Source organism: Stegodyphus dumicola, chromosome X2 (assembly GCF_044657685.1).
Source record: "Stegodyphus dumicola isolate Sdum_Otavi_A_Nest chromosome X2, ASM4465768v1".
Classification (NCBI taxonomy): domain Eukaryota; kingdom Metazoa; phylum Arthropoda; class Arachnida; order Araneae; family Eresidae; genus Stegodyphus; species Stegodyphus dumicola.
Genome location: NC_140781.1, coordinates 99,185,240 through 99,201,078, shown reverse-complemented (window position 1 = coordinate 99,201,078; position 15,839 = coordinate 99,185,240). Strand labels below are relative to the sequence as shown.

At 32.9% G+C, this 15,839-nt stretch overlaps 1 protein-coding gene across 14 annotated transcripts in view; it reads left to right on the top strand.

The window, feature by feature from the left end:
• Positions 1–15,839, top strand: part of LOC118187454 (uncharacterized) — a 533,306-nt gene that overhangs the window by 440,708 nt on the left and 76,759 nt on the right. For all 14 annotated transcript variants that reach the window (XM_085808871.1, XM_085808867.1, XM_085808870.1 and 11 more), the window contains one exon: positions 9,927–10,055. In XM_085808871.1, the coding sequence (XP_085664997.1) occupies positions 9,927–10,055 (129 nt within the window). The remainder of the gene's footprint in view (positions 1–9,926; positions 10,056–15,839) is intronic.

Genomic DNA, 15,839 nt, shown 5'->3' with positions numbered 1-15,839 from the left:
AGATTTTTTTTTAAATCTTCATTCCGTCCGTGAGCTTTATGTAAGTGGACTACTGATTCTGCTGCAACTCGAAGCAAGTTTTTAAAGAGTAATATTTGACAAATCATCATCCTATCTTACGTTTTAGAACAAAAAGATTAATACTCTGTATCTATTAAAAGTTCTGTTGTACCTGCCCCTCATTGCTCCATATTTACTTTTGCGCAATTATTTTAACTTTTGCGCTATTCGTAGTTAATTATTGCTCGGGCATTATGGAAAACAACAGTCCTTTGTGTCATTAAAATTTCCTCCATATCCTGTAGACTTGTTCTAGAGCTTTCAGGATATCTTTCAGACAGAGTGCAGTGTTTTAAATGCTTTGAAATACCATTGCAGTTGAGGAGGGAGCAGTTGTGTTAGTTTAATGGCATAATTTGACAATACTTCTTCATCTGGTTCGATTTTCAATGCTCGATTATTATTAGTAGCCTTCGTATCAATTAGGAACAATCGTTTGGTTTACGTGTTCATTGCCGCCCAACTGATACAGTGGTTAGCGTCACTGACTTCCGTGCTGAAGAGCCCGGGTTCGAATCCCGGAGAAGGCATGGATATTTGCAAATGTATGGGGTCCCTGCGGCATGAGAGCACTCTAAATAAGCGGCGAGCCGAAAGTCCTATCGAGAGGTTGTTGGTAAGAGAAGAGGGGTGAGAGTACTTTGGACCCCCCCGATGTCTGTCCATCAAAACTGGGGAAGGAACTGAGCTAAAGCGCACTGCCACCTTTAAGGTGCTCAAGGCTGCTGTCAACGACAGGGTAAGCTTGCTCTCCTTGCCAAGAGGAATTTCTGGGTCAGACAAGTAAGCATTGTAGCAGCAACAACAACAACAACGTGTTCATTTGCTTGTTGAAGAGCCCACATCCGCAGACAGCGAGCAGTTTGAAGTCTACCTAAAGACCAATCGCAAGCGGAAAAAATTTATATCCCGCATTTTCTTATTTTCAGTTTTTGGAAAAAGTAGTATCTCGAAATCATCCATAGTTAATACTTCAAATAACATATGTTTAAGTACATCCAGAGCTCATTGCAGTACTTTTGCACTCGTCTTGTAACGTGACGAATAAGCCTTTGTGTGCTATTGACACAATAAAAAGGTTTGCAGACTACATAAGGCGTTACGGCTTTTTGTTGTTTTTTGTTTTCTAGTATTTTATCTTCACATGACGGAGAAAGAGGTTTGTTATTTATTCAGTGGACCTCAAACTGGCTGTTGAAAAAGTTTCATTCAAAGACCTTTTTTATTTTTTGGAAATATCCTGATTACATTATTATCCGCAAGCCTGTTCCTTACGCTTAAATGATTGTGATTAATTTTGTTTTGTTGTTCTTGAATCCGTAAATATCAGAGTTAACGCATTCGCAAATAGTACTGTAAAGCTTGCTGATATCATTCCTGAGAATGATGTCTTGTTTCTAGAAATGGAAAAGAAAATTTTCAGCAAGTAGTTCTGGAATATCAAGTTCAGCAATAATTAAGCAGTATGAAACCCAGAGCTAAATACTAGGACCCCAGCAGAAATGCAGAAAGAAAGCGATTCTGCTTCACGATCAAATTGGTGTGTGAGCTTTTTTAAACAATTCCGTTAAACGAGTCGTAATCATACCAAAGATACGATACGGCCTTCGAGCTGTTACCAAAACCTCACTCTTCGACAAGGAAAGAGTCTGGATCTCTACTTATCTTTTTCTATCAGTACATGACATTTTAATTCTTTAAAACTGAAGAATTAGTTAAGAAAGACACCTTTACTAATGTTTTACATTTTATGAAAGGCATTAAATTTTACTATTTGACTAAATTGATTTTGCGTGTATCAGTTTTGCATATATCAATTGCACTGCTTATATCAGCGAATAATTTCAGGTTACATGATATCTGCATAGAAACATCTTCAGAGTTTTCCAATCACTTGAAAAACTAATGCCTGTTCGCCAGTACACTCAAAATGTGACCACGATTAGGATTTTACATTCTACTGATATATATACATACATATATATGTACTTCGCCAAGGCACTTCGACTATAGGATATTAATTTTATCCATATGCGTACTATTTTAATTTTTGTTAACAATTTAACTGTTTCTGCATGTTTGCTACATGTTACATTTCATCCGATTTCGCATCAGTGCATAGACCCCCCCCCCCGCCGTAGTATGCTTGGTATATTTTGTAGGTTGTATTCCAAACTGGATAATTTTGTGGTTTATCCCTTTGCGGCACAGTGTGTCCGGTCTGGAAACACCTAAAAATTTCCTTCTATACGCACAGAAAAATTGAATGAAAGAGGATTTATAGGTTACTATAGGTTACTCTGAACCTTCTTTAGTAGATGGCAGCTAACACAAACCAGTCCATATATTTTAACCATGTTTAGTTTTTTTTTTTTAATATGCTCATTTTTTAAAGAAATCTTCCAGATATTTTTAGGGTATAAAAGGAATTGTTTGAAAAGAAATTTCTATGTTATTTTTCTGGCTTTATGCTAATCTCCTTATTCTATATTAGTTTTAAATTTTTACCTTGAAATCTTGCCTAAAATCAGACGGCGAACCCTAGGTGTGCCCAGACCGGGCTAACCGATAATCTAGGACAACTGAGAGTCTGTATTCTTTGTTTCTCCGCATCTTATCGGTCAGTTGATTGACAACAATGCTTGTTTCAACACTCCTTTTGAAGCTCTATTCAATCAGTGTACCACTTTGGGCACACCCACAGAATTAAAACGATAAGTGCTATGTTCACAAAATTTTACTTGTGTACTCCTCTAGGCCTAATTAGACTACCTACACTTTTTTTTTATCAAAACTCCGACTTTAAAAGGTAGCGTGCCGGAAAGGGTTATACTCCAGGATCCAAACAATTGCTCATTAAAAATAATGAATATGCTTCATAATTATTTGGTGAAAAGGCAATGTATATTAGAATAAAATAAAGGTTTTGGGCAAATTTAAATGCATTTTGATTAATGTATATCATTTTTAATAAAATATATCAATGCCATATGAAAGGACTTTACAAATCATACAAATAAAGCAAAAATATATACGAACACATTTCATTCAATAACAATGAAAAGGCGCCATTTATTGGAAAATTATGCTTTCTAAATTGTAATTAATGTACTCTATGACAATCGCTATGTAAACTAAAAGTAAAGTCATGGGCATAACAGAATTTTTAATTAATTAATTCCAATTCTCCCAATAAGGAAAATAACGAACTAAAAAAGCATTCGGATGAAAAGGAATAACTCTTTGCACTATTTTCGCACTGGGCCGAATTTTGGATTATTTTCACTATTTTTAACACACGTATTTTTCTTATCAAGATCACTCAGCTGCGTAGTAAATCAACAATAACAGCAATTTCTTATCTCGGACTAACATATATTGCGAGCAATGACAGACGACTAACATACCAGCAGCCCAATATTCCATATTGAGGGACCCTTGCAGACCTAAATCTTTATTTACTGATAACAGTTCTGTTTGTTCAGAGTACTTAGCGGTTTTGAAGACTGAAAAGAGCTGTGTTTCGAGAGCTTTTATTGATGTTAGAAATTCTTGAACGAAGCCTTTATGTTTAGCTCAGCATATAACTGGTATTGTTTTCTGAAAATTTATATAAAATTTTATCACAGTTAATAAGAATTTTTATTTAAATTGTTGATTATTTTAAAATTTTGATCTATTTTTATAATAAAATGCTTAAATACCGCGATTATAATTTTGTAATTAATAATGCTTGTTTGTGTTTTTCAAATTAATATGTTGGATTACGAAATAATAACGAATTTATTGTATATATCACAATTACTCCCGTAAATAAGTTCACACAAAAAAAGAGGACTGCTAATTCAACTTAAAGTAGGAAAATCTGGAAAATATGTAATTCACTAAAGAATCCTATTACATCAGACGCAGAGACATTTTGAATTCCAAAACGATCCTTAGAAGATATCTAGGTTAAAATAAAATCACGAAAGCTTTTTTAAGCACTAAAATTCAAGTACGTGGTTAGAATGTCTTCGGAATAATAAATGTGTAAGGTTTATTTTAATTAACTCGTTATTTGTATTAAATCTGGCCTACACTTCTATTGTTTCGTCTGATCTATAAGTACATGTAAATGAAGTGAATTTAAATGACGAGAAAGTATCTAGTTTTGTAAAATGCGGTGTGATAGAAGCCGCCCAGACGATGTAGTGGTTAGAGAAGCCTACTGCGGTACCCAAGGTCCCAGGTTCAAATTCGGGAGAAAGCATGGATGTTTGTAAATGTATAGTGTCTTTGCGGCAGGGAGCACTCTAAATATAGGGCGAGCCGAAAGTCCTCTCGAGTGGTTTGGCGATAGCGGGGAGGGGTGGGAGACCTATGGATCACCCCTAAGGGCCTCTTTCTCAAAATTCGAGTGGAAGTAGAAGTCCAACCTCCTTGAGGTTCTGGCAACCAATTTTCCATGAAGTATGGACTCGATAACAACAACAGCAGTGGGCGAACTCAGTCTGAGGTAGTGAATCTCTTCTGTTATTGTCTGCCTTTAGCACCGTTGTTACACGTCAGTGAGTTCGTGTTTGACAGTTTGATCGCGGCAACGCATCCGAGGGCTATCTGCTTAGGAAGAAACATCCCTTCATGGAGGATTTTCTAAAGAAAACTGTCTCATATCCATGTTACACATGTGTAAAACCACGAAAACACCCATGAAGCCAGCCCGTTCGCCTAGAATCGAACCCAGGTCGAAGTACCTGTGGTCAGTGACTTTACCGCTCAGCCGACGGGGGAGGGGGTTTGCTCACTACTGTTATTGATCACTCGTGTTAAGCCTTAGGAATTTATTAAAAATAATTTTTATAAATATTCTATTAATATTCTGCATTATTTTTCGTCATTGAAGATTTTAGTATTGTCCTTGAAAATAAACAAATTTTATTATCTCGAAGTATTCAGAATCAGAGGTTTCACTGCCGTTGCCCTTATGTGAGAAACGAAATTAAAAACAGAACCAAGAAGGAAGTGATCCTCTATAAAGTTCAGAAATTAACCACAGTGCAAAATAATCTCACCATTAGATAACTTCTCCATTTTTAAGGCTATGCTTTGTTGTATTCAAATAAAAGTTTCTAAAATTTTCTATATCTAAGTAGTACTGAGGATTCATATTTTTTTCCTCTTACGGCCATGCTAATAAAAAATGCGATCCCTCACTGTTGTTTTAAAAAGTGTTTGGTTTTGTTTTGCTTTTATTTAGAAGAAACAGTTGGTTCGACTTCGATTAAAAAAAAGAATTAAGCCAGTTATCTTTTAGGTGAAGTTTAAGTAAGTTTTGGTGATAATTCAATCAGTTTAGTACTCCATATCGTAAAATATCAAAGACTCAATGCTTGATTAAAAACGTTGTTTGAAAAGTCTCAGATGTGGAAAACTTATCTACAAAATACGATTATACTTCTCTGAGAGCTCTGAAGTTAATTTACTTTCGAGAACCCAATGTACGGGCAGTATGCATGTGCATTTATGTAATTACTTATGTAAGTTTAATATTTTTACTAAAAGAAAAATAAATGAATTTTTTATCTAAAAGTCGTAGCAGAAATATCAAAAGATGAATAAAATATTTCAAGCCCATTACTATTAAAATCAAATTCATTATATGGGATTCCAGCAAATTATTTCCCCTTCCAAGAAAAATTAGGCGTACATTTTTATAACTTTGAATCAGCGAGTTGAATGCTGGCCATCTCCGTTTTTTAAATTAAAATTTTATTTATTGTTTCTTTATTTAGGTGTAAATGTATACTTTATAACGAAAAGAAGTGGTCTTTCTAATACAGGGTAAATCAAAAAGATTACAGCTAATAGTTGATTATAACTAGCAATTTATTGGCGTATATTTGCTCTGTGATACATCAGATTAAACTCTGACTGCCCAAACTCCACACATTAGAGACACTCTGTGTAACAGCTTTTCGTCGCGCAAAACACATGCATAGCCATTCCTCCTATAGCAGGATAGATAGGTTCCTAAAAAATACTATGTTGTCTGAAACAGTGTAGTACGAAAATAACAACCAATGTTGTCTTATTTACATTAAAATTTTTCGCAACGTCAGATGCCTTTTCTAAGTTTAGCAAAGGATTTAAAATTTGTATTTACATCTCCAAAGAAATAAATTTTCTTTTAAAAGTTTTCTTACTTTCAGACTTGTTTGGGACTTAAATATAATTTCGCATTAATAAATTCTAAATACGAAGATCATTAGTAGTAACAAGTGACCAAAAACTTACCAAACTTTTGTTTTCCAAAATTAAGATTACGTATTTTATGCAATGCATTAAGTGAACACTTGGAGCACAAGATGCATACTTTGATGGGCACGACTCATTTTCAAAGGAATTTCGATGTGTGAGAATGCGAGTATTCCCAGAATTTATTTTATTTTTATGTGTGTAAATAAAGAGGTTTTTATTATGTACTACAAAGGATAGCATTACGTAACTTAATTTTGTAAATGCTTAGAATAAAAATAGTGTTATCGTCGAAATATGTACATACATAAAGTGTTATAAAAAGCATATTCTTTAACGTATTAGAATGAAACCGTGTTGCCGTAATATACAAGAATTTTTGCAATATTTTTTATCGCGTAAGAGGCGAAACCATATTATAAGAGGGATACCTGTAGTGCCAAACAACAAACATTAAGTCACCAAATCTACCAGACGTCAATCCTCGCTCTCATTTTCTCCTTGCTGGAGGTGGGGGAGGAGGTGTTATAGATATCGTTTTTGTATCGTTCTTACCATCTGAGCGTCATTAGAAGTCTGAACTCAAAATCAAAGATCGCTTATTGCTCAACACAGCTATATTAATATGCTATAATGAAGCTCTTTTTCTTAATAATATTAGGAATATTTGTGTCTACCTTATACTGCCAAAAATAGTTCCAAAAAGGGAAACAGTTACCTGAAACGGTTTTATATTGTGAGCAGCTGATTTACCAATCTCGATAAAGTTAATCTGCGATATTTTTAGGTGCCAATACTCCATAATTAATTCAAACAGTTGAGTGCTTAAATTTTTAAATATTAAATGTCGTATAAAATCCTACTTTATTTTGTTGATCAAAATGCCTTGCAAAAACGATCATCGAGTTATCCCTATCTTTTAGCGGAAGGGGGACCCCCCTTTTTTTTTAGCCCAAATGGGCGTTAGCCCAAATGGGCGTTAGCCCAGAAGTCTCAAAATGGCATTTTGCTTCGAATCAGTTTAAATTTTCAAATTGCTGCCACCAATTATTAATATGGGCACCTGGAAGCCCGAGTTTGGAATTTGTTTTATTGTCTATTTCATATTTTGTAAAACTTTAACGAAGTTTTGATTCAAAACGTCAACAGTTTTAAAGCAAGCAGTGGCAACATTGTAGGGAATAAAACACTTTTTATCTCCAACGCGCGAGACTCTCTCGAAAGTTCTAAAGATATTCTGTATTTAAATATGTTTAGCCCAAAGTGGTGTTAGCCAAATGCTCTCGAAACGTGTATTTGTCTGTAAATGGAAAAAACGCCCATTTGGAGGTAGTCTAAAATATAAATTATTTTAGATTTTTTAAAATTTTTTACTTTTTTTGGTCTCGATTTTTGTTTAGTACAAAACGAGAAAAAATGTATAAAATTTACGCGCAGAAAAATGCCGCTTGCAATCCCACACTGAGAAAGAAATTTTGCAAAAAATTAAACAGAAAATTAATTATCTGATTAATGGTTAAAAATTAACTTTTTCTTTCTACTGTGTAATAGAGATTTCTTTCTGATTTTGTTCTTAGGTCTATAGTGTAGTTCTTAAATATCAAATTCAGCAATGAGTGATGTTATTTCAGTCATGATTTAAACTCCTGAAAATATTCAAATAGTTTTTCTATATGTCGACCACGATCTAATTTTTATAATTTTAGATAAATATATTATTATTTTCAAAAAATGTAACATATTCTGAACACATATAGAAAGAAATTTATATGAATATATATATTTGTTTTATCTGAAGTAGAAAACTTATTAATTATTTTTTAAATTTATTCGTTCATTTACCCATCGAATTCTGACAAAAATTCAATACGCCTTGTCTTTTGTCTTACGTTTAAGATGGGGCAAGAAATTGCAAATTAACTGGGAAATTAATACCTTCCCTGAGTTAATTACTTGCGGAGAAAGTTTTTAATGTTACAAATCGTCAAGAGATGGCGACACGAAAGGCTTGGTATCATTTTCTACTTTCAAGTTCGCATTTTAAAACTAATTAATAAAATGCTTTAAAATCGTTTTCATTCTGAAACTTTAATTTAAAAATCATTTTAAGGACAAAATATTTTGTTATTTATCCTACTCTCAGCGACTTATTATACTCCAAAGGGGGGGGCAGAGAAACAACATTTGAATTCTTAATGTGGGCAACCCAATTTTTTTCCGCATCAGAAAATTGTTTTAACTGAATTAAAAAAACTAGTACAATCAACCTCGTTTTATGATCGCTGACTCAGTTTATGAGTCGTTATGACTCATCTCGTTTATAACTTACGACGACTCAGGTTGAAGCCGATTTAGAAAATAGGCCAAAAAAAGAAAATATCTATTAAAAACTTTAGAAATACGAAAAACTGAAAATTAATTTTGAGCAAAAGCCCAATTATAAAATTTTGACTGTAATCAGCTTTAACGGGAGTAAGACAGTGAAAGCTGTTGACTTTAAAATAATTATTTAATCATACTAGCAATCTTATTGATGAATATGTCAGAACTGATAATAACGCGAATGAACTGATTTTGTTAGAAAAAGCTGAAATAAAGCGTTAGCTCATGCGTATCAAATTCTGTGAAAGAAAAGAAGAGGCGAAACGCGAAGTGTTTTTTATTCCCTCATGAGTAAGATCATCTTGTCTACATCTAATAATCTAGATGAGTGGTTTTCAAATTGTATTCCGCATAACCACGGGGTTCCGTAAGTCAATATAAAAATTCGAAAATAAAATTATAAAACCCTTACATTAGTTGTCTAGCGTTTATTTATTAAAAAAATATAAAGATACATTTATCTATATTTGAAATGCAAGCACTTCCCAGCCACTTGAGTGGAAGGGAAGGTGACACCTGAAGGAAACGTTAATGCTATTAATAAGTAAATCACATTAATTGTATGCTAACACTTTTTAATAAAAATAGAATTTTAAATAAATAATTTTAATAAAATAAATTTTTTAATAAAAAGTTGATAATTATTTACCTAAAAATATATGTATTTTTTTCGTATGTGTGAAAGACACATTTAGTATGTAAGAGAATGAGAAATGGGTTGTCATTATTTATTCTCACGTTTTCTTTCACTTGGAAAGTTTTCGTAATTTGTTTATTTTAAGTTAAAAGTAATTTATTTGGTGGTTAATTCAACACATTAAAAGCATTTGAATTAAATGGAAAATTTATATTTAGCTGTCAAAACGTTTGAATTACGAAGTGTAACCAACAGAAATTTCTTTCAAATACCAATTTTTTAGATTTTATACAAAAATAAACGTAAAATGGAATTTTTTCTCCTTGCGTCATTATTACTATTTTTATAAATATTAAGAAAGTAAAATTTTTAATTTAGTTAAAAAAATTTGCTTTGTTAAAAAAAAAATCAAATCGGCCCTTAGTTGCTTTCAGATCGTGCATTCGGTCCGCTTACAATTTGAGTTTGAGACCACTTGGTTACAGATAATGGGAACATTCCTGAAGGTCATTTTTGACCATACACCGTTTAAAAGTTACCCATTCTTTGGTAATATTGCCATTTTTTAACCTTTTAATGGAAATATTGTAAATACTTTTTTTCATTCCAGGATGAGGAGATGATGAATTACGAAGGCTACAGTGAGAATTCTGCAATAAATCTGTCAACTTCCCAAGTTACCAGAGGACCTGCAACGGCTACAAATGGAATGGGTGATTCCGAAGAGAGTCAAAGTTCTGTAAGTATGACATTGATCGAAAGCTCGTTGTTCATAATTGCTTAAGATAAGAAGGTGAAGGATCATGTAAAACACATTACATGTCAATTAGTTGTTTTGAAAACAGACTTTTTAATCTAAGCGTTAATTCATATTTCATTTTAAACGTCATTGTATAGAAAACCACATTCCATTTCCAAACCACAAACCGTTAAACCAAGAATCTTTCAATCAGTCCGTTTTTGTCGTGTACTGAAAACTACGGAAATTCTATTTTCACAACCTCTTTCCATCTGATTATCCAAAATGGTAACGAAGTTAATCTAATCTCTTAGAATTCCAGGACTAGAATTTTTTCTCTCTATAGCATTGAGCAAACCAAATGTAAAATTGCCAAAAATATCTTGCAGAAACAATAACTTGTTTCTAAATGTTATTTAGCTATTAGTCATTTTAGTAAATGTCTTGAAATATCTTGCAATGCAATCTTATAAATTGCCTAATGAGACAAGATACTTCTTTGTGACATGTTTAATTCACATAACATCGACATGCTTTAATCACACCGAGACGGTGTTCTATCGCATGAAGAAAAGTTGATTTATTCGAAGTTTGTAGAAGCTATTAGCTTTTCGGAGCAGAGATAGCGAAATAAACTATTTTGGCTTCGTCACGATTCGAACCACGGACTTTTCATTTGCTGGTTATGCATGCAAATGAAAAGTTGCATTCATGGAAGTCTTGCATTCGTGGAACGCTGACGAGAGAACGCGATAATGTCTCCCCACTTAAAGAGTGACTAGACAGAGAAGCGAGACTAAATCCAGGAGGCGATTTATCGTCCACCATATCTTATAGTTTACATGTAGGAACTATTAGGATTTTTCAAGCGAGAAACGTGAAAAATCTGTGTGAAAAACATGTTGCTGAATCACGACTTTACTAACTGAATACGTTAACCGCCTCACCTCATGAGGCACTCTAATAATTCCTTTCAAATTAAGATAATCAAACGGTTAAATATTAGTCGTAGGCTATGAAATCCCATCAAGCTATGAAATCCTTTCTATCAATGTCTACGGAAATGGAAGCAATTGCTAGTAACAGATAGCTTTGTAGCAAATGCAGGAAGAACATTTGTTACTACTATGAGGAGAGCGTATTGCAGAAGAGCTGTTATTTATGTTTCTCTTACCCGACCCGAGCCTGAGTAGAAAGAGTGGAGTTTCATAATATTCAGATATGTGCCTAAATTTCATCTATACACTCTGACTTTCTCCTTATCATGATCTGAATAAAACAAAAATTTGGCACAGCACTTCAATTTTCTTGAAATCGATAGTGACCCAGATGGTAGTGTTATGATTTCAGTAATTATCAATAGAAATTTGAGCGATATATTTGAAGTTATTTCTGCACTTATGATGAAGCATTGTGTCGTATTTGAATGAATCTTTTATTTAGAAATTATGCTATATGTTGGTGCTGTTGATTTTTCCATTTAATGTATGGTAATATCGAATATACCCAAGTAGCATTAATCACCGACATCCGTACGATCTAGAAACTGATGAAAAATGGAACTCGAATGCTCGAAAATTGATTATTTCAAGTTTTGGGTAAGTGAGATTGAACGTTTTTCTCAAACAAAATTCACCAATAAATGACGTTAACTTTCTAGCTGAAGTATGTAAATCACACGTTTTTAGAGCGATGTTGATATTATTTTCTTTTCTGTTCTTTCTGGATACATTAAAGTACTGTTATAGTGTCCCAAACTATATAGGTCATCGTCTAAACTGTACATATAAAGCCAGATTCCTTAGAAAATCCTCCTTAAAGTAACCCCCCTCTTAGATAAATAACTGTAGAGTGCTACAGTGCTTTGTCATATTTACGTAAACAAATATACACGAAATAAACGTTAAAGCAAAATGGAATGTAAATTCTCAAATTCAGCTAACACACTGTATATTTCGAACCATCGTGTCAGTCTCACAAGCAACCCTCTTGAGTATTTAAAAATGCCCCCCAACTTTTTTTTCAAATTCCCTTATAACTAATGAGTTAAACTGTGACCCGTTTCGCATGTTACATTTTTATTCTACTCTTCAAAACTATATGAAACTGTCGCGCCAAATACGTGTGCCACAGTTCCCGGGAAGAAGGAGCACACATATACAAGCATTACTTTATAGGACTCTATAGATTTGCCTGTTTTATTTTAAGATGAACTTGGTTGGTTTTTGTGGTTTTCAATACGTGTAGGATGAATATGAGCCATTTTCTTTCAGGAAGTCCTCCATAAAGGCATCCTGCCTTTTAAGCAGATATCCCTTGTGGTTTTGCCCAATTCGAATGACCTAACGTTTCTAAATGTGCCTTATCTTCGTAGATCAGGTGCATTTAACAAATCTGAAATCCTATTACGTCCTCTGAAAGCCTGAATATTGCAGTTGTAAGTAGTGTAAGTGTAGACAATTTAATAAATGACACTCTATAGAAATAGGATTAAGCTTAAAAAAAAAAAAAAAAAAAAAAAAACCCCACGCTTCATTTTTATGTATCTAGCGCATTTTAATGTTACAAATGGTTCTTCTAATGACATCTACAGCATATATTGAAACAGACAGAAGATATTTTCCTTCCTCTTTTCTGCATGCTTTCGTGACGTAACGGTTAGCACAACCAGGATTTAGCGATTGGGTCCCCTAATCCACAGTCGTCCTTTAAAAGAGGAAGTATATAAGGTTTTTCTCCCGCCTTCTTAGCATGCTTTCGTGGTGTAATAATCAGCACGCTCGGCGCGTATTCGAGAAGTCCGAGATTCAAGTCCGGGCGAGGGCATTACTCGTTTTTCACGCCTAGCAGCATCAAAAATCCTAATGTCTCTACAGATAAAACTAGCAATAGTTATATTATGTCATATTAATCTCAGTTGCGTACCAGCTTAATGACATCATTTTTCCTTCATTAAAATGTCTGTTACAAAATGTTATGAGAGGTAGCGAAACACTCGAACAGATACAGACTTCCCCCCCCTCTCCTCCGAAGTGCTACCTACTCTGAGCAGGATGTCTCAAAATATTTCCATTTTTAACTGTCCCTTGACCTGGTTTTTCATAGACCTATGATTCTAGTTTAATAAAGGCGTCGAATGAAATAGAATTTTAGGTTATGTTAGGTTTCGTGAAACTAACTTTGGTAGAAATCTTGTGGATTTCAGAATAATTTAGTACTATCTTCTAGGGTTTCTGTAATTTACTGTTATAAATAGAATGCTGAAATCTGCCAGGGAAGATTATCAGTAATTTATTTATGAAACTGATTATATCGAAATTTTAAAACTTGATAGCAATAAATTTGCTTAAAAAATGACACGAATTTCAGCTGAAAAGAGAGCCTTTAAACAGATAACTATGTTACGTTTAATTACTAAGAAAAGAAAATAAAAGTGCTAATTATTGATTAAATGGGATGCAATCTCCATTAAATTGAAAACTAATGTCGGGATTAAAGTAGCTGCACTCTTTAAAGAAGATAATGAGTATAATGTAACTTACTAAAAAGACAGGAAGCTGCGCTGATAAAATTTTATTTAGAAGTTTCAAAAAGTTCAGATGTAATTTTTCCCTTGTGGTAAGATTTAAAATTTTCTAGCTCCTGCATATAAATTAGGAGCTTTTAAAAATTAAAAGAGGGTTGTAATGTTCTAGCTGAAATAAAGTTCTTTAACTGCTAGAAACTAGTATAACTGAGTAGGGACTATTCGCTAAGTTCTTGTAGAGTAATACTCTGAAGAAGGGTCAAAATACGCTTTTACTTGAATTCATGATATTTACGGACTGCTGCTTGGGCGTGCAGGAAGCCAACACTTTTGGTTTGGACTTGAAATAGAAAATGTTAAATTAAACTAATTATAAATAGAACTAAACAGCCGAAGCTGTGAAGAGCTGTTACCGCGTAACTGGCTCCTATCTAAAAGTCACCGGTGTAGACGTACTAAACACAGCCGTAAATTAGCAAGCTTTAATTCGTAGCTACAACGTGACGAAAAGGCAGAACACGCTTTCTCTGCAACTGTTTAGCTGAAGTACCTCAGACCTCAGCTTAAATAGCAATTTCTCCCTTGAAACTGAAAACTCATTCTGGTAGGAAAGCGTAGGTAGGAAAATGAGGAAGTAAAGGAAAGCTGTCTTAAAAATAACTATTAGAAAAATAAATTAAAACCTTACAAGGTAGTTTATATTTTTCAGAAATTATGTATCTGAGGGAAGATGGGAATTTTTGAAATGTAGTGGTTAAAAAAACTAGTAGTTGTTTGATCGATTATGAAGGTAATTTTTACGAAAATACGATTAGCAATATCAAGAATGAATACGATTTAGCGGTATCAAGAGTTAATCTCATTTTGATCGAAATGATGATGCTAGAATGATAAAATGTAGCATAAATCCTGAATAACTTGACAAATTCTAGTATTTTGAATTTTAAACTAAGTGTACATGTTGTGTGATTTTGAAGCTAGTAAAGTTTGGCAGTTCTGTGTCCCACCCCCGAAAAAAAGAGGGTTAGAGAAACATTGGATAATCTTTAAATTATAATCTTCTAGGTCAGGGGTTCTCAACGAGGTCAGTATTGACCCCTTTGTGCGTCTATGAAAGTTTAAAGGATTTTGAAAGTTTTAAATGATCAAGGGATCGATTGGGGGTCTATAGACAAATATGCATCTACAATTGATCGATATAATCAAGATTCCACTGATTATACAAAAACTCCATTTCTGAAATTTATGATTAATTGTTATTGATATAATACTGTATCATGTAGTAAGGAAGAAACCATAAAATAAATATAAGGGAAAAATACGCTAGAATTATTTAATATATTTTTGAAAAATATTATTTTTTAATATGCGATTTCTTATGCAATGAGTTCAATATAAGGAAAAAAAACGCAAGAACATAAAAAAGCACATTCAAAAAAATTGCATCAATACATAAAGCACATTCAAAATTTACATTAATTTAAATCGAACTTTACTGCTATTAAAATCCTTGATTTTGTTTCTTAAATCTAGTTTATGTTTGTAAAGTTAAAAATAATAATAATAATGCAGAAAATAATTAAACATAAATCTAATGAACTATTTTTCCAAAACATTAGTTCATACACTTAATCTTATTGTTATTTTTAAGTTAGTAATGTTCAGTTCTTTGTATTACGATTATATTAGAATATTGAAGAAAAATGTAAGGGACCGACGAAGAAATCCGTTTCTTTAAAAGGAGTCGAAGCAAGAAAAAGGTTGGGAATCTAATTTGTTGCCTTCTAGTCTTGCAGATAGGTTACCAATGTTAGCAGGTGATTAAAAAAATTATATTCAAAATTCTTCTTTATACTTCTAGAAGATAAATTCTACAAATTGATAGTAATAGTAAAATGAGTTTAACAGAATAATGAAAAAAAATTAACAATTTTCATGTTGGTAGGAATCTGCCAATGCAAATAAGGGTTCAGTAAATTTGAAGACTTAACCTGTTGGTGGATTTTCTTTAAGCTGGATTACATTCTGAACATCTGTTAGAAAAAAACTAATATTTTTTTAATAAATAATTCATAAACTCAGTAATAATCGGACATAACTTGGTTTACCTTAGTTTTATATAAACACACTATTGTTTGCATTCTTAGTTTAAAACAATATTCATGTAAGCAACATATATGCGACTTCCGCATATTCAAAATTCCCCAAAATTCAGTTCAAGCTCAAAATAAAAGTATGGTAAAAGTTTCATATTTTCT